The sequence below is a fragment of the Chelonoidis abingdonii genome, chromosome 3 (assembly GCF_003597395.2).
Source record: "Chelonoidis abingdonii isolate Lonesome George chromosome 3, CheloAbing_2.0, whole genome shotgun sequence".
NCBI classification, from domain to species: domain Eukaryota; kingdom Metazoa; phylum Chordata; order Testudines; family Testudinidae; genus Chelonoidis; species Chelonoidis abingdonii.
In genome coordinates, this window is record NC_133771.1 from 113,246,170 (window position 1) to 113,264,818 (window position 18,649).

The following is an 18,649-nucleotide window of genomic DNA, read 5'->3' on the forward strand; positions in this document are numbered from 1 at the left end:
TTTTCCCTGGTGAGTATGTTGAGTGCAGTGTTTTTGTTCTCTGCTTTCAAGAATTAAAGAAATGTCAGGAAGAGTTCAGGGAGGAACTGCATCAATTTCTGAAGTCATTACTAATTAAAAAATTAACAATGTATTACAAAGATTTTGATGTTAGGAGTCATTCTGTGCTCTCACTTATAATAATCCACATTGTATACACTCAAAGCTGGGTGAATACTGCTAAAAATTGTAGGGAAATGTTCATTCATATAAAAATAGCTAGTTTGCTTCTATGATATTTGCAACTATTTTGTGAGGTTAATTGGATATTTTTGCTTTTGCTAACATTTGTACAGGCAAAAATATGTAAAGAATCATTAGAACCACTTGTGAAATAAGGAACTGTTCAGCATGAGTGAGAGTGACATAATCAGGCCTTGGTGTGTTTGTAAAAAGAAAAAATGTTACAAATACTCAGACAAATATGTGCACACACACACACACACACACATACGTGCATACACACAATTGTGTAAATCGTGTTCAAATAGCCAACTTCTCTTTGTGGGTTTAGAAGTCATCTAGTTAGAGAACAAAAACTGGTAGCTTAGAGGACCTGTAACACAGTGTGGATAATAAATACTTGATAAAATTATTGCAGTGGATTATTTAAATGCTGCTAGTTGCTAAAATTTGTTTACAAATTGTTCAGTGAATAAGTTTGAATAGCAAACAAATCTGTAAAAATCTAACTCTTTGCAGATAATTCATATGCAGAAAGAGGGGCTAAATAGTGGGAATAGCTTGCCACTTCTGCCTGAAATGTTCTCCTCTACCAGTATCACAAGTAATACCTAAGACTACTACAAGTGAAATAGATTTGAGAGGGGAAAAACCCATTTATTTATTTATTTTCAGTTTGGCTACTTTGTGCTTTTGACAGCACTTTGAGTGTAGTCAGTTTCACTGTTCTCTCAAGGTGTAGTCATTCAGTTAATCAGTGTTCCTTTTCGTAGGTGTGGGTCTTGCAGCCACAGAGAAGTGTGTGTGTGAGAAATTAAATAGGAAAATATGATTGTAAACCCACAAAAACTGGCAGGGGGATTAAGGCATAATACCTGAAATTACTCATTGTTTGAAACTGACTAGATTTCCAGTTGTGGGAAGGGGAGCATGTCCCTTTCAGCACTCTAAGTCCTAAGTATTATTAATATTACTGGAACTGTTCTTTCTGCAGCTGAAGCAGCTTGCTCTAAGTAGATTTTGATTTTTCAGCCAAGTACTGCGAAAGCTGCACTAACAACATATTTCCACTTGGTGGTTAAATGAAAAATTTCAGAGTAGTTCAGGTCCAAAATATGGGTTTTGTCCCCCCAGCTTGTCCTGTTCTACCTTCTGCTCTGAAGTGAAGAAGTACATCCGGTGCATGCTAGCCGATCCTTGGAAAGCTCACTGGTAAGCTTTTTAGATGGTGAAATGTGACCAATATTACACCCAGTATTGAGCCCAGGTTTTCTGTTTCTTTGGGTAGGTGTCTTCTTCCAATACATTTATCATATCATCCCAAGTATAGATGCTTTTGATATGAAACGTGTTATTCTGTTCATTATTATATCAGGCATTCTCCACAAAGGTTTATACTTAGTTGGCCTTAGAAGGTTAGCACACACTCATCTGAAATATCCATTGTATGTCCATCCCCTCAATCTAGTCAGGATTCTTTGTTACATTGAGCTATTAGTTTTGGATGTTGTTCTTCCTACTCAGTTTAAACAGTTCTTTTGATGATGTGTATATGCACCATGTCCACACTAGACATCCCTCTTCCTCCTTGCACTTCCTAAATTTCCAACCCACTGGGGGAAATTTCATGGGGAGAGCCTAGTGTAGACAAGTACTGCTTGGCTCCCAGCACATACACATTTTACTTCTAAATAAGCAGCTCTCCTCCAAGGTATGTCTGCTTTTTGCATATTAATTGCCTTGGCTGGAGGTTTTAACCTGAATTCAGATTCCTGTCTGCCTCATATCTGAATTTTAAGAGATTAATATTTCCAATGGGACCAGTGTGATCACCTAGTCGACGCTCTGTATACATATGTCATTAACTTTTTCCCAGCTAGGACTCCCAATGTTCTTCTATAGGCCTCTCTTAACTATTTTGTATAAATGTCTTAATTATGCTCTCTATAAAATATGACAACAGATTTGTGGCTATCTCTCTCAAAGACTGAAACTTTTTTTACAGTAGGGATTTAAATATGCTTTTTATCGTGCTCATGAATGAGAACTAAGGACTGATTCTGACCAGTCAAGTTTCCAAGATAATGAAAATCCAAAAGGTAAAAGGAGACAAACATAAAAAATCAATTATTTCCAAATGAAAGAATTTTTAAAATAATCTAAAGTGATATTAAAGCAGATTGATATATATATATATCAATATATATATATATAAAAAAATCCAGTGGATCAAATTCATCCCTGATGTAACTCCATTGTTATAAATTAATATGGCCCGTCGTTTTTATGTTGACGGTGTCCTTTTAATATGCATTCAAAAAAGTTTTTTACAATCCTTACAGTTTACCATAACTCAGAAGTTACCACACATTTCTTGTTTATTTTGACAATATTTAAAGAATATTTGTTCATCATAGCATTTATTTATCTACTAATAACGCTAAGAAACTGCCTAAGTTCTAAATGGGGGGAGTTCACTATTAAATCTGCATTTGAGTAACTGTTCTTGTCCTTCTGCTGGTATATCTTGATAGATTCCAGGCTATGATAAAGCTTTTCCTATTATAAAGTTGCACACACTTTGTATGAGTCCCAATATTAAATATCATAGCCTTTCTTTATAACTTGTGGCTATGATATTTAGGATCATAACTGAATCTAAGTGCCTAAAAGGAGGAATAATTCTTTTACACTTCTGTAGTGTCTTTCATCTTAAAAGATAAGTTATACATTGGGCCAAAATCCTGCTTCTGATATTCATTCATTGGAACTGTTCATGTGAGTGTGATGAGCAGGATTTGGCTTGTGATCCTTTCATCCACCATTGAAACACAGCCATCTGCAAAGCCCTATTTCCCCACTGGAAGAACAGATTAAATTTACCTTTATCCATAGGCCAGTTTAAGACCTATGCACTGCTTAAACCTCACTTAAGACCAATTTTGAGATCTTAAATTGGAATTCAGTGGTGAGTAGGACTTGTACTGATCATCTGCACCGGGGTAAATCTTACCCATCATTATGAATAATACTCCCATTAAAGTCAGTGGGAGATACTTTTATTCCGCAGTGGTAGAATTAGGCTTCTGGAATGGGACATATCAGCTGTAACAGCGTTCACTGCAGTACCAAACACAACAGTTTAGGAAAGAAAATGAAGAACATCATATCCAATGGAGAGAGTATGAGGCAGCTGAGTAAACAATTATTACCTACATTCATATCTGGCCAGAACATTAGATTTAATAACCCTACTTTTGTTAAAATTGTCAAGGAATTCTTGGTACTTGGTTATCAGAGGTGCTGATCCTCTCCCCAGCTCCCACTGACTTGCATGTAGTTCTGTGTGTTGAATGTTGGAATGCCTTTAATGACAACAGATAGTCAGGACCTCGATTTTACATCTCTTCCAAAGACTAATCAGTGTTTAAAGATAAAGTGAAATAAATGGCCCCAAAACACCTTTTAAAACGGCTAGCTAAATATCAAATAAATATCTTATCTGCAGTCATGTGAAACCATACGTTATTCTCTTTGCATGTATAACTGCAGCCTAAAATCTTTGCTATAATGGAATGAAAATTGTAAACTGTATCATTTAAGAAATTTTACAAGCCTCAGAATATTGCAGTGTTACAAAAAGTAAATGCCGAAATAGGAAATTCTATGCTAAAGTCAGAAACACTTGAAATTATGTAAATGCAGAGTTAAACACCAAGCAATGCAAACATGGAATGCATTTATTTTGTGTAGCTACTCAACTAGGAAAGTCAACGTGAGGTTGGCATTACCTCTGTGTGCAGGTAGTTCGCAAATGTTAACTCACAGAAGAGAATAAGAACATGCTATTGCTTCTAGCTGAAGTAGTTACTCCTTTAGCTCAGGTGGTAAAGACCCAGTTTTTAGTGTTGAAAGTTCCAAGTTTCAATCCCCCAATAATCATCATGGGAGGCCTATCCATAGGATTAATGAGTTGAGGGCTTAAGAGAAGGTTGAAAGACACAGTTCTTAGTGACAAGAGTCAAAGATTGTGAAGCTACTGGAGTCATGACGGTATATGTACTGTTTCTTTAAATCTGTAGCTAGAAGCTAGGCAGAAAAGAGAATGGAGAAGTGAAGCAGAAAGAGACAGAATAGTTCCGGGCAGGAGCGACGCCAGAGTTTCTGGCGCCCTAGGCAGAATTCGGGGGGCAGCATTTTGTGGGCTCTCCACGGTGTGCGCCAGAGCTTCCGGTTCCACTCCCGTCACGCCACCGAAGAAGGACCCTCCGCCGAAATCCCGCAGGCGACAGCAGCAGTCATTGAGCTGCTCAATTGCCTGCCGCAGTTTTCCGTGGCACGTCGGCGGAGGGTCCTTCTTCGGCGGTGTGACAGGAGAGGAACCGGAAGCTCCCGCGCGCCCCGTGGGGAGCCTACAAAATGCTGCCCCCCGAATCCTGGCGCCCTAGGCGACGCCTAGGGTTGCCTAATGGAAGCGCCAGCTCTGGTTCTAGGGATAATACTTGTTTTATCTATTCTAATAGAGTTCCTTATTCAGTATTGGAAGAAAAGGGTTCTATCGTCGTTGTTTTTTTATCATTGTCAGTTCACAGACAGCTACCTACCAACTCCTAAAGGAAGAGGCTGTGATAGAAGTATCTGGTAACACAGGAATCTAGTTAAGGAGATCAGTATTTGTTTATAATAGACAAGACAATTATTTTCACTTTTTCTATATATTAGTTATTTACATTTTTAAAAAAACATTGGAAATTGTTTCTGAAGGCTTGTTTTAAATATAACGTGTCTGTAAATATTTGTTAGACTTGTAAAGAAATATTTGTTCTTCCCTAACCTAGTGATTACTGCCCTTAATTTTCAGAGCAGTCGTTGGGAAATGAGATAGATCTAGGTCCAATCTGACCACCTCTAAAACATACCACTAAACATGTTAGTAGTGTAAGGACATAACACTTAGCAATAAGTCATGTTAAACAAGAAAAATAAGGGCTATTTGATGGCAGTGACCTTTTTTAATCTCTAAAAGGAAAAAATTGTTTACCCTGTTACAACCAGCTAATAGACCTGCTTTGGAGGCTTACTCATCATGCAATCTCAGCAATAGTCTTTGTGGAGTTTATCACCTTCACAGAAATCCTTGCAGACTATTGACAAATTTTGTGAAGTATGCTGGATATTTACATAACATAGGGGACATAAATGCCTTTGACAAATTTTATCAGGTTCACCAGCAGTATACAGAGTAGTCATATGTTCCCATTGTCAAGAAAACTAACTCCAAAAATAAGCATAAGTTCTCAAAAATTATCCTGTGCACTAGATTTTGTCAAGGTAGGAAACAAACCTGAAGTTACAAGAAGGTTTTGGAAATGATGTGAAAAACAAGTGTTAAGACTTTAAAATCAGTGAATTACAGCTATTTCTAAGAGGCAATATAGCCAAAACAGCTTTTCATAGAGTTTAAGACCAAAAGAAACTATTAGATCATCCAGTCTGACATCCTGTATATCACAGGCCATTCAATTTCATCCAGTTACTTCTATATTGAGTGCAGTAACTTGTGTTTGGCTAAAGCAGGGGTCGGCAACCTTCAGCACACAGCCATCAGGGTAGTCTGCTGTGGGCTGCGAGACATTTTGTTTACATTGACCGGCCACAGACACAGCCCCCCGCAGCTCCCAGTGGCCACAGTTCACCGTTCCCGGCCAACGGGAGCCGTGGGAAGCACAGCCACCGCTTCCCACAGCTTGACCGGGAACAGCAAACCATGGCCACTGGGAGCTCAGAGGTTCCATCTGCCGGCTCCTGCCAGCCGGGATCCCTGCTGCCGGACCCGCTTAGCCTACTGCCGGTCTGGGGTCCTGGCCCTGCCCACATACAGTGGGCACCTACCTTCTCCCTGGTTCTGGCCCATTCTCTTCCTCTCTCTCCACTGAACTGAGGGTAGGAGTGCACTGAGCACAGGGCTGGGGGTGAAGGCTCTGGCCAGGAGCTAGAATGAGGGAGGGGGCTCAGGGTTGGGGCAGGAGTTTTGGGTGTGGGGCACTTACCTGGGCAGCTCCCATTTGGTGCAAGGGGTGCAGATGGGAATGTGGGGGGAGGGTGTAGGAGCTCCCATTTGGTGCTCGGGGTGGGGGTGGNTCCCATTTGATGCTCAGGATGGGGATGTGGGGGTGCAAGAGTCAGGATGTGGGGGGTGCATGGGATGGGGGGCTGGGTATGTGGGGGGGTTCTACATTTTCAAATATATTGATTTCAATTACGACATAGAATACAAAATGTGCAGTGCTCACTTTATTTTTTATTACAAATATTTGCACTGTAATAAAAACAAAAGAAATAGTATTTTTCAGTTTCCCCATTACAAGTACTGTAGTGCAATCTCTTTTTATCATGAAAGTTGAACTTACAAATATAGAATTATGTACAAAAAACTGCATTCAAGTATAAAACAATGTAAAACTTTAGAGCCTACAAGTCCACTCAGTCCTACTTCTTGTTCAGCCAATTGCTCAAACAAGTTTGTTTACATTTGCAGGAGATAATGCAGCCCGCTTCCTGTTTACAAGGTCACCCGAAAGTGAGAACAGGTGTTCTCCTGGCACAGTTGTAACTGGCGTCACAAGATATTTATGTGCCAGATGTGCTAAAGATTCATATGTCCCTTAATGCTTCAACCACCACGTGTCCATGGTGATGATAGGTTCTGCTCCATAACGATCCAAAACAATGCAGACCAATGCATGTTAATTTTCTTCATCTGAGTCAGATACCACCAGCAGAAGGTTGATTTTCTTTTTTTGGTGGCTCAAGTTCTGTAGTTTGCTTTTTTAAGACATCTGAAAGCATGCTCCATACCTCGTCCCTCTCAAATTTTGGAAGGCACTTCAGATTCTTAAACCTTGGGTTGAGTGCTGTAGTTATTTTTAGAAATCTCACATTGGTACCTTCTTTGCATTTTGTCAAATCTGCAATGAAAGTGTTCTGAAAATGAACAACATGTGCTGGGTCATCATCAGAGACTGCCATAACATGAAATATATGGCAGAATGCAGGTAAAACAGAGAAGGAGGCATACAATTCTCCCCCAAGGAGTTCAGTCACAAATTTAATAACTCATTATTTTTTTAATGAGTGTCATCAGCATGGAAGCATGTCCTCTGGAATGGTGGCTGAAGCACTAAGGGGCATCCAAATGTTTAGCATATCTGGCACCTTGTTATGCTGGCTACAAAAGTGCCATGTGAACACCTGTTCTCACTTGCAGGTGACATTGTAAATAAGAAACGGGCAGCATTATCTACAGTAAATGTAAACAAACTTGTTTGTCTTATGGTTAGCTGAACGAGAAGTAGGACTGAGTGGACTTGATGGCTCTGAAGTTTTACACTGTTTTGTTTTTGAGTGCAGTTATGTAAAAAAAAAATAAATAAAACCCTACATTGGTAACTTGCACTTTCACAATAAAGTGATTGCACTTCAGTGCTTGTCTGAGGTGAATTTAAAAATGCTATTTCTTTTGTTTATCATTTTTACGGTGCATATATTTGTAAACAAAAATAATAATATAAAATGAACACTGTACCCTTTGTATTCTGTGTTGTAACTGAAGTCAATATATTTGATAATGTAGAAAAACATCCAAAAATATGTAATAAATTTCATTGGGAATTTTATTGTTTAACAGTGTGATTAAAACTGTGATTAATCGTGATTAATTTTTTGAGTTAATCACGTGATTTAACTGCCATTAAACGACAGCCCTAAGTCCACTATATATAGCTGTTTGGGACTCTGTTTGCCCACATTGAAAGTAATCAGGCATGATCACTAGTCTTAGGCAATCACCATTTTCCAATCCAGCGATTCGTTTATCTTTATTCATCTTAATTCATGAATACAGCTTTGTACTAATCACTTCAGATATTGCCAAAACTCTCCCCCATAGCCACACCACATATGGAGAATCTGAAGTACGCAGAGCCTTTTTTTTTTTTTTTTTTTTTAAGCAATATAGTGTATGTGGGCGGGAAATAATGGAAAAACTGCCAAAAACATCCAGTTATGGTGAAATTAGTGACTCTCAATAACCCTGATCCTACAAGCTGCAGCACAAGAGTAGACCTTTATACCAGCATAGAGTACTGTGGAAACCAGTGGGGTTCTGCATGGACCCAGGAGTCCTCCTATTTGGAGTATCTTGTTGGATCAGAATCAATTATTTTAGTCTCCATTTTTAACATATCAGGTAAGTTCAGGACATCCCAGTATTTAACTTTGATGTCTTTTACAACTAAAATGTTTTGGGCTGTGGGAAAATGGTTGGTAATGGATTTGGGCTTCTAGTGGCATCAGGAGGTTCTGCTGATTAAACTTTCTTTTTCTGAATGTGTCTTTAATTAAGATTTTAAAATAAAATAAAATAAAACCCTTCCTAAGACCCTACCCATCTGTAAAGTACAGGGAGCCCTGAGGAGAAGTATAATGCCTCTCTCTGTGTGTAGGTGTGCTGTGATTGCTATTGCATCCTATAACAAGCACCACCAGAACACAGAGAACTCAATCCTTTGAGGTGGGGGAGATAAGGAGGGGTAAGACCACTAAAGAAAACCAGACCTTGTTAAATTTAAGTACCACGTCTAAGTTCTTTATTCGCTCTCCTTCAAGCCCTATAGGATCATTTAATATTGACTCCTTTGTGTTAGAGAAGAGTAGCTTAAAACTACAAACTGTTCCTGTGATGGTCTCTGTGTGGCTGTACCAGCAAGGGACTCCCTCCCCGTGACCTTTGACCCCCCATAATCTGCATAGAGGAATGACAGGCATTCAGTGGAGCAGGAACAGTCGTGAGCTGGGCTGCAGCCGGAGGAGGTGGACTTACAAACTAGCCTGCGAGAGGCAGGAGTTGCAGTCGGGTAGTAAAACAGGAAGCCCAGGGAAAAGGTGAAATGAACCCTTGGAAATGTCTGTGGCAGAGAATACATGAGCAAAGGACCAAGAGAGCTGCATGATTGTTGGACACCGGCCCTCTTAAAGGTTAAGAAATGGGCCAGACCTCAGTCTCCTCTCTGTCTGAGCAAGCCAGCGGTGAGTAGTCCTGTAAAGCTGCAAGCGAGCAAGCCACTCCGCCGGACTCCCCGCGGGGGTGCTCGGAATTGTTATTTTTTCAGTTGAAGAAAAGTCAAATTGCAGTGAGTGAAACAAGCTGCAGCGTGTCTAATTCCCTTAGATGGACGGAACAGCAGCACTGCACCAAATTCTTTGTCAAGAAAAAGTAGAATGCCTTTGGGGTTGCATGTAACAAGAGTTTGTCTTAAAGGCACAGGGCACTGTTTTCCTAAAAGGATGCCTTAGTCTGATATTATTTGAATATCCCTTTATTGATTTAACCTTGGTTAGATCTGGAACTACCCTTTTTGAAAATACAAAGTTAACTTGATAATGATAGATATCTATAGCTCAGGGAATCACACATTCCTTACTGTTACTATCTTTTTTTTTTTTTTTTTAAGCAGAAACTATTTGTCTAAGATGCAAGAAAAGGGTGCTTTTGTTGTTCTGCTTTGAAACATATAGAAAAGAACAGTATGCAGTGGAGTTCTGCTGTCTACAGCGGTTCTTAACACCTATTCTAAATGTATTAGCTTTGGTTTGATGCATATATTTCCTTCTGTTTTTTTCTGCTCTACTTCCACAGAATACAAACCCCGTCTAGCCATACCAAAAGTTTTTAATTCTGCACTAATATCTATTCTCTTTACTTTATTCATTTGAATTTTTTAAAAAGCCATCAAGAAGGCACAACTGACATGTAACCAAAGAGTGTTTCTCTGAAAACATTAACAGGCTCTCTCTGAGTTGCAATGCACTGTTTCTTTCCTCTCCCCCGCTCCGCCCCTGCAATTTTTTTTTTAAATTAAAAAAAGGAAGGAAGGGGACCTCTGGCACTTATCCCAGCAGTACAGATAGAACCCACCCATCTGTTTGCTCTTGGCTCTCTTACATTTTATGCGTAAGCTGACTATTAAAAGAAATAACATCAGTGGATTTTTTTTTTTTTAAATTTTGGTTGTTTCCAAATTAACTTTTTGAAGATTAATATTTGATATTTTGGGGCAGAAGCATGTTGATATAACCTGGTGTGTTTTAGTTACTGAACAAAAGATCAGCTCACCCCAACAATAATAAAAGAGAAGGGAAGAATCTAAATTAATACCAGCAAGGTTTGAAATTTCCACTAAAAATGTCACTGTGCTCAGAGCTTTTTCTTTAACACTTCTTGTCATCCTTTAAAATAAGCAAACAAAAACTGTGGCAAGGCTGACCACTCTGTATACTTTGCATTTATGTCCAAGTGTGTTTAGTGACAATGATACGGAAACCTTTTGCAAATCAAGAGACTGTACATCAAACTCTCTTTTCCCTTCTTTACTGTCAGTTTGTTCATGGAGCTGTGGGGTATAAGAGAACATTTTTATGAAAATATGGAGGTTTTCTGGAAAAGTATATCATGTTGCAGATGGTACAGTTTTCAGTTCCCATTGTGCATGAGCCTAGTAAAATTATCGTTGTAAGAAAACTTTGATTATTCCTTCTGTTGACCCACTTCATCTTCTATGACAATATGTTAGAGAAATGTGGCTATATTTTTAAAGGTTTCACCCACAGCTAACATATTAGAATTTCATCAAGGTAGCTGTTGTTAGGAAACAAATTTAAGGAAACGGAAGCCTTAGATAAAGTTTTTGTTAAACTTCCTCTACAAAAACGTGTTCAAAATGTTATGTGTAAATCTGTTTGGGGTGTGGTTAGGGGACAGCGTTTGTATATCTTGAAACATGTTACTTGTGTCTATATTCTCCAGGGTACACACTAATGAAGAATAATTGTACTAGTTTTTAACTAATTAAAAAAATCTCAGAATCCTCTTTTAATTGAAAACAGTGTTTTCACTTCGGAGCAACAGAAGAAAACCAGCTGGACAATGTACATTTTGAGGGTACTTTGTGGTGCTGCCGATGAGTTATGATACTTGTGAAAATTTTAACTGACAAGCATACTATCCTTATGATTCCTGAGTTAGAGGTAGCCTTGTCTGAATACTCTAGTAATATAACATTGATGCAGCTTTCAGAAAGTTTCACAAAACTGCAGTAAGCTTCTGAAAATGTCTGGGAAGTATATTCTCAGCAAGAAACCCTTGAGACAAATATGTGGGTGGGTAGGTCCTATAGTGTCTCTTTTTCTATCTAGTCTATTTTACAGATCTGGTTTGGATGCTTAAAAAGTCATAAGCTTTTGGGGCCAAATCGTGTTCCACTGAAGTCAATGAAATGACCTCTTCTTGACTCCAGTGGAGTTGGGTTGCCCCCCATGAATAGACAGTCCAAAAATCTTTGTTCAGTTTGGCATACCTGCCAGCTACAAGCTGTATAAGCCATTGACAGTTGCTAGAGATTAGAGAGTTAAAGGAATGCTTTACTGTTTATACACAGGGCTGCGGATCTGTTTTACTGCTAAGGAATCAATAGAGCATTCAGACCCTTAGCCAACCAAGCAAAAGCAGCTGTGAAAGAGGATACCCAGACCTCTGGCTACAACATAGGTTGCCAACCCTCCAGGATTGTCCTGGAGTCTCCAGGAATTAAAGATTAATCTTTAATTAAAGATTATGTCATGTGATGAAACCCCCAGGAACACGTCCAACCAAAATTGGCAACTCTAGCTCCAACCTCTTTCTCATCCAAGCTAACATTTAGGATCTGATTGTGCAGTATGATTTCCTAGTGCAGACTGTTGTCCCTGTGTGGAGTTAAGGGTCCAGCATTTGGGCACCAGAGGTCTGAACTATAGGATCACATTTCAGAATTGGAGCCTTAGATTTGCTCAAGAAGCAGAAATTTGTTCAGTACAGAAAAAAATTAAAATGAAGGTTCTTACTTCCCCTTTTCTGGGCATCAGTTATAATGTCCTACATTTTTGATTATTTATTTTAAATCAGAAGATTTTATTTAAAGGAGGTGGGGAAAAGACCCTGAAAAGTAAGTTTGTTTGGTATTTATCTGGAAATGTATGTTTAAAATGCGTAGACCAAGAAAGGAGGGCCCCAAATAAATTTTGAGTGTTTCCCATGAGTGTCTTGCAAGATCAGAGCCTAAACCTAAAACAAAATGTAGCATCAGTTCTGCAACAGGTTGCCCTTTCCTGTCTGTGTACAAAGTTTGCACTTCCATGTCCGTCTTCCATCCATAACCATATCCCCCAAACCTCCAACATCCTATACAGTGATGCTCCCTAGCACCTTACATTATCTAGACATTGTCAGCGAGAGAGAAGACTATTTTGGACATCAAACTTGCTACAAAAATAAAATCACTTGCTGTGGCTCTGACTCAGAGAAGTACCTAACAGTGACCTAAAGGGGACTTGTTTAAGGTGACACACCTTTTTATTTATTTATTTTCTTAAACTGCTCACTGTTTTTTCTTTGCATAAATATATCTTCCCTCCTATAATTTTAGTGTCTCTCGCCCTCTGGTTATCTTATTTCTTTTACTTTTTCTTCTCATTAAGGACCTATTTCTGCTCTCATTGATTCTGTTTACACACATTGCCTTCACTAGTTAGTTCCGGTTTACACTGGTGTAAAAGAGAGGAGGATCAGATCTGGAATCTGTTCTTTCCCCTAACCCAGAGGCAGTGAAACTGCGGTCTGCAGACCACTGGCAGACTGGTTGCTGGCTGTCTTTAGAGAGCTGGCTGGTCACGTGGAGCTGGCTGCTCCACCTTTGCTCCAGCTGCTCAAACACATTTGAAAGGTTTTTCTTCTTCCGTGTAGGCCCTTGCTCTAACTGCGTCAAGGATGCTTTGTAAATGTGAATGGTAGAAAAAGTGGGCAGTGCAATTGTAAAAGGCGAGCGGAACAGTGGGTCCAGTAGACAACCTTTATGTTGAAACGTGTCCCACACTGTAAAAAAAAAGTTTGAGAACATCCTGCCTTAGTTCCTCCTCTCTGATCTTTGCCCAGGCCTGACAGGACTTGCCAAATCAGCACTCTGAGTGGTGTTCGGGGACTTAACTTTGCACTCAAGAGCTGATCAGTGCAACTATCACTTCTGCTTTCTGCCCAGCAGATCAGTGGCTTTCAAGAGGGAGAAGAGCTGCTGATTTTATAAGTAGTTCTTGTATTGCTTGGTGCCAGCCACTTAGTACCATGAGGCTGGAGACGTCTCAAATGGAAGAGCAGGAGTCACACTGGGAATGTAGCACTCAAAAGCCCTTATCCTGGAGCTGAAAAACTATAGCCCATTGGATCCTGCTATTTGTTGAGCTTGGCATTCTGTGCAGGCATTATCACGGGTCAAAAGTTAACTTGTTTCTCAGCCTGCTTATTTTTATCTCTCTTGGGGCTAGGGGCTTCCTGTTAGTTGACACAGGAGTCACATCTTTTCTATGGCTGGCCAGAGAACTTGCAGCTTGTCTTGACCAGGCACCAGCAATTTCTTTTCAGAATGCAATGGAAAAGATGGTCTTTGTTTCTGCGACAGAACAAAGCTAGGTATCAATAAGCAACCCAATTAGATACTGAGTGTCTCTGAAAGCTGTGTAGTGTAGACAAAGCCTATGAAGCAAGGCTGAAACCTGGCTACTGGTGTGCCAGGAAAGCTGGCTTTAACCATGTCATAGCTTTTGAAATTTTACCCTACATCTCCTTATTTTTTTTTTTTTAGTATCTCCAAAATGCATATAAAAAGGTAAAGACACATATTAGATGTTCATACTTTTTAAGGCTAGAAGGGACTATTAGATCATAACCTGGTCTTCTAAATAATACCCAGTTACCCTTACATGTGGCAGTGACCTATGTCATTTTTGAAAATGAGACTTAGGAATTGAAGTCAGTTAGATGTGTTTGAAAATTTTCCCATCATATTTTATATTGTAGTGTTCTGGTACTGCAGTCCATTGAGTATGGACATATATTCTGGAAATGTCCAGTGCATATTTTGTTCAGAATGTTTGATTCTCCTTTAGAGGATGTGTGTGTATGTGTTTGGGTTTTTCTTTTGTTTCGGCTTTAGAATTTGTGAGGACATTTTAAAGCTCTTGAAAGTAAAGGACTTAGTGCTGATTTAGAGCCAGAGTGATTGCAAGCATGCACATCACAAGGTTTCTCCCATTAACTCTCCCAGTATATCTGAGCCCCAAGCCTCAACAAGCTTGCAATTCCACTCTGTAGCTCTTGCGCACACAGCCTGTTAACTGTGATGGATTTTGTGTTAATTTTGAGGTACGGACAACTGGAAATTAGAATGTGACCACAAAATTCATTTTCCTTTGCCAACTCAGTTGAGATTTCAACTCAAGTCTTTAGAAGTGAAAGTCACTGCTTCCCTTTGGTTTTGAACCTTGGCGCACACATCTGGTTTTTTACCTGAAAGAAAGATGCTATCTGCCTTGCTGTTTAAGAAAAACTGCACTTCTGAAACATTCTTTTCATTCAACTCTTTCTTTTCAGCCATAAATAAACCCGAATGGACTTCAAGTACAGTAAACAACTTTTCCATTTTTTTTTGTTCTTGTGTCTGGAGTCGCAAAAGAGGTGCAGCATAAGAATACAACTAGGCAGGCTAATAGTTTCGTTGTGAATATGAACAAAGCCGCCTCTATGCTGACGTGAACCAAGTTTTAAACAACATAGGATCGGTAGGATTTTATCTTAATTTTTTTCCCCACAGGACCAAACAATGGGAAATTTAGGATTGTGCCCTCATAATACTCAGGCTATGGGTACATAATGGACTGTGTCTGTGTTGGCATAGCTATGTTGGCAGAGTCCCTTAGTGTAGCCTAAGTGTACATTGACGGAAGGAATTTTTCTGCCAGTATAGAAACACCACCTCCCAAAAAGACATGAGTGGTACTGACAGAAACAACCCTCTGTCAGCATAGCTATGTCTATACTGGGTTTTTTGTTGGCATAACTGTGTCAGTCAGGAGTGTGTTTTCTTCACACCCCAAACAGACACATCTATGCTAGGATAAATTTTAAGTGTAGACCCAGCCTGGGAACTGGAACTCTGTCCTTTTTTTGTTTCTTGCACTGTACTCTTATGTAATTATGGATAGGGTGCTACCATAATTCAGGACCGTTTTGATCAATTTCATGGTTGTAGGATTTTAAAAATTGTAAATTTCATGGTTTCAGCTATTTAAATCTGAAATTTCATGGTGTTGTAATTTTAGGGGTCCTGACCCACGAAGAAGTTGTGGAGAGGTCACAAGGTTATTGTAGAGGGTGTTGTGGTATTGCTACCCTTACTTCTGCGCTGCTGCTGGCAGCGACACTGCCTTCAGAGGTGGGCAGCTGGAGAGCAGAGGCTGCTATTGGGAGCCCAGCTCCGAAGGTAGAGCTGACGCCAGCAGCAGCACAGAAGTAAGGATGGCATGGTATGGTATTGTCACCTTTACTTCTGTGCTGCTGCTGGCGAGATGCTGCCTTCAGAGCTGGGCACCCAGCCAACAGCCACTGCTATCCGTCCGCCCAGCTCTGAAGGCAGTGCAGAAGTACGAGTAGCAATACCGCGACCCCCATAAAATAATCTTGTGACCCCCCCCCCATGCAAATCTCTTTTGGGTCAGGACCCCCAATTTGGGAAACACTGGTCTCTCCCATGAAATCTGTATAGTGTAAGGTAAAAGCACACAAAAGACAAGATTTCACAGAGGGAGACCAGATTTCACAATCTGTGGATGTGTTTTTCCTGAACATGAATTTACTGGGGCCTAATTCTGGAGAAATGTATATCTAAAATGTAGGGAGACTACTGTTCTCAATTTTTACTGAATTTTGGCTTCCTTAGTAACATCAGTGAAAAGGTGATCAATTCTGATTATCTGGAGCTTTTGCATATATGTGGATCTTGGTCTGAACAGGTTTGTTTGAGGTCTGAACTCCTTATGTTCATATGCTTGTTAATCTTGATTTATAAGGGCCTAAATTTTTTAAAATGTACTGCAATTTTGGGTACCCAACTTGGCACTGATTTTCTAAGATTTTGAGCAACCACAACTCCAGCTGATATCAGTGGGAGCTGCAGGTGCTCAGACCTGCTGAAAGAGCAGTACCTTTGTGTGTCAAATTGGGAAGCCAAAATTAAATACCCACTTTGGAAAATTTAGGTCTCAGTGCCCAAAGCTTTTTGCTGCCAGTCAAGACTAAAGTGTGAACAAATGGACTTGGGGGACTGTGCAAAGAGGGAAGCAGTAACAGTGCTGGGAGAGACTGCAGTACCTCCCATACATGCTACGCTCTCCCTGAGCAAAACACTGCACAAAATGCCACAGCAGTTAATGTTGATTGACCCTGAATGAACTCCTCTGCTGCAGCAATAACTCATTACAGATGAGGTTGCAGTGTTAGCTGCAGTGGAAATTAGGGGTTCTCTCTCTGCTGTGCCATGCAGGAATAACCACTCCACAGGAATGGCCAGTGTATTTGTGACAAATGTAAGCTTAATGCCCTGCAAATCTCAACTCTAGTGTTCCTGCCTTCTTTCACTTTGTGAGGCAGCTCTTAAGATGAGCTTGAATCCTTTCCATTTTGCTATGTAAGTATTCTGTACCATATTTACATTTCACTTTAGAAAAAATTTGTTTTCATTACTTCAGCCCTTTCAGGCATGTGTTTCTTACCACTGCCTTCAACTGTGGGTAATTTCATACCCTGATATTTGGTAATCCCTAACCACTAATCAGCTGTTTGCAGCATTAATCAGCAGCTTCCTGATTTACTACATTTAGAAAGAGAAAAGACCACCTAGTAAATCCAGTACTGGCAAGGCTGAAAAATAAGATGAGCTGTCCAGTTTTCTATAGAACTGCATTATCAAATGACCTTCCAGATGTTTCTATCAAGCCCAAACCCCTACAAGTTCTCAACTCCGCACACATACCCCTCTTTTCAGTGTCTAATGATAGATGATTCTACTCCATAGCCCGCATCTCTCTCCACTCACCATTCTCCTTCCTTTCTAGACATAGTTCCATAACTTTCGCATTGCTTAATAAACATTAATAGAGATCAAGTAATAATACCTGAGTCTTTTATATGGCATTTTTCATCAGTAGATCTCAAAGCATTTTACAAACGAGGTATCATCATCTCCATTTTATAGATGGGGAAACTGAGTCACAGAGAGGCAAAGTTATTTGCCCAAGATCACCCAGGAGGCAAGTGGCAGAGCCAGGAATAGAACCCATGTCACCTGAGTCCCGCTCCTGTGTTCATTAGGCCACACTATCTCCATTGGCCCTCATCTGTTCCCTTCTAACTTTTCAGAATAACCATTATCATCAGTCATAATCCAGCATCTAAAAACATGATCTTAGGATCTCCCCTGAGAGCTAATAAAATAGCATTATTCAGGACCAGGCTGGGGATTGAGTTCCAAAACTGAGGGGCCCTCAAGGAGAATAATCTGCTAGCTGCCTGCATTCTCTTGTACAAATGGGGCTCCAGATCATGTGCACTTGCTGACTGCAGCTGTGGCAATGTGGCATGGGAAAAGAAGGGGATTTTCATTTAAGTCATATCAGGCCATTTAGAGAGAGATAAATTTAAAAAAAATCAGAAAACCTGGAGTAGAAGGGTGAGGAAAATCTGATACAATTAAAAACAAACCTTCTCCCTGAACCAAACACACACTGGGTTTGTTTTTTCCTGGAAAAAAAACAAAAAAAACAAACAAACCAACCATTCACAGGTTTTTCATAGCCCTACCCTCAAGTGAGTCCCACAATCCTCCAGTCAAGTGTTTGTTGTCACATCTACTGCAGAGTAAGACAGCTGAGTCCAAACAGTACATGCTCTTCCTATACCACTATCCTAAGTCTGGAATTAGGCTCTGGAAGGCAATAAGTAACATGGGCAGGATATAGCAATGTTGCAGCAGGACTGGTAGTAGGAACTAGACATACAGGGGTGTAACTGAACATCAGATTGATTGATTGCAGGGCATGAAAATAGCCTGCAAGTGTTTCCTTGCCTCCTCTGCCCAACCTCTGACCAGGATCACACAGATTGCAGCAATGGTTCTTTGTGTTATCTGAAACAATTCAACCTTCCCCATTCACAGTCAAACCATACAACTCTTTAGGAGACCCAATCCATACTGGCAATAGGGGGTTACACTGTCACATGGAGACTGTTTGCCAGGATACTTACTATATTTTGAGTGGTTACCTGAGACTTGAATGGCTTACAGGCCTTATGCAAGGTCTCTGCTTAGGAATGAATTTCACCCAATTAACACAGCTTTCAGTCCATCGGCCACTTGGGAACAAGAAAGTGAAAGATGACAGACTTGATCACTTTAATGTGTTTTCTCCGCTTAGAACAGCTATGATGGACAATTGTTAGTGTTCG

General features: G+C 40.0%; 1 protein-coding gene across 5 annotated transcripts in view; it reads left to right on the forward strand.

Annotated features, from left to right (window-relative positions):
- PHACTR2 (phosphatase and actin regulator 2) overlaps positions 1–18,649 on the forward strand; it is a 209,135-nt gene that overhangs the window by 80,989 nt on the left and 109,497 nt on the right. Inside the window, exon 1 of one of the 5 annotated variants that reach the window (XM_075064010.1) lies at positions 9,069–9,309. The exons of the other annotated variants lie outside the window; for them this stretch is intronic. Within the exon in view, the coding sequence (XP_074920111.1) occupies positions 9,267–9,309 (43 nt within the window). The 5' untranslated portion in view covers positions 9,069–9,266. Of the gene's footprint in view, positions 1–9,068; positions 9,310–18,649 lie in introns of those variants that run through there. 5 annotated transcript variants of the gene reach the window in all.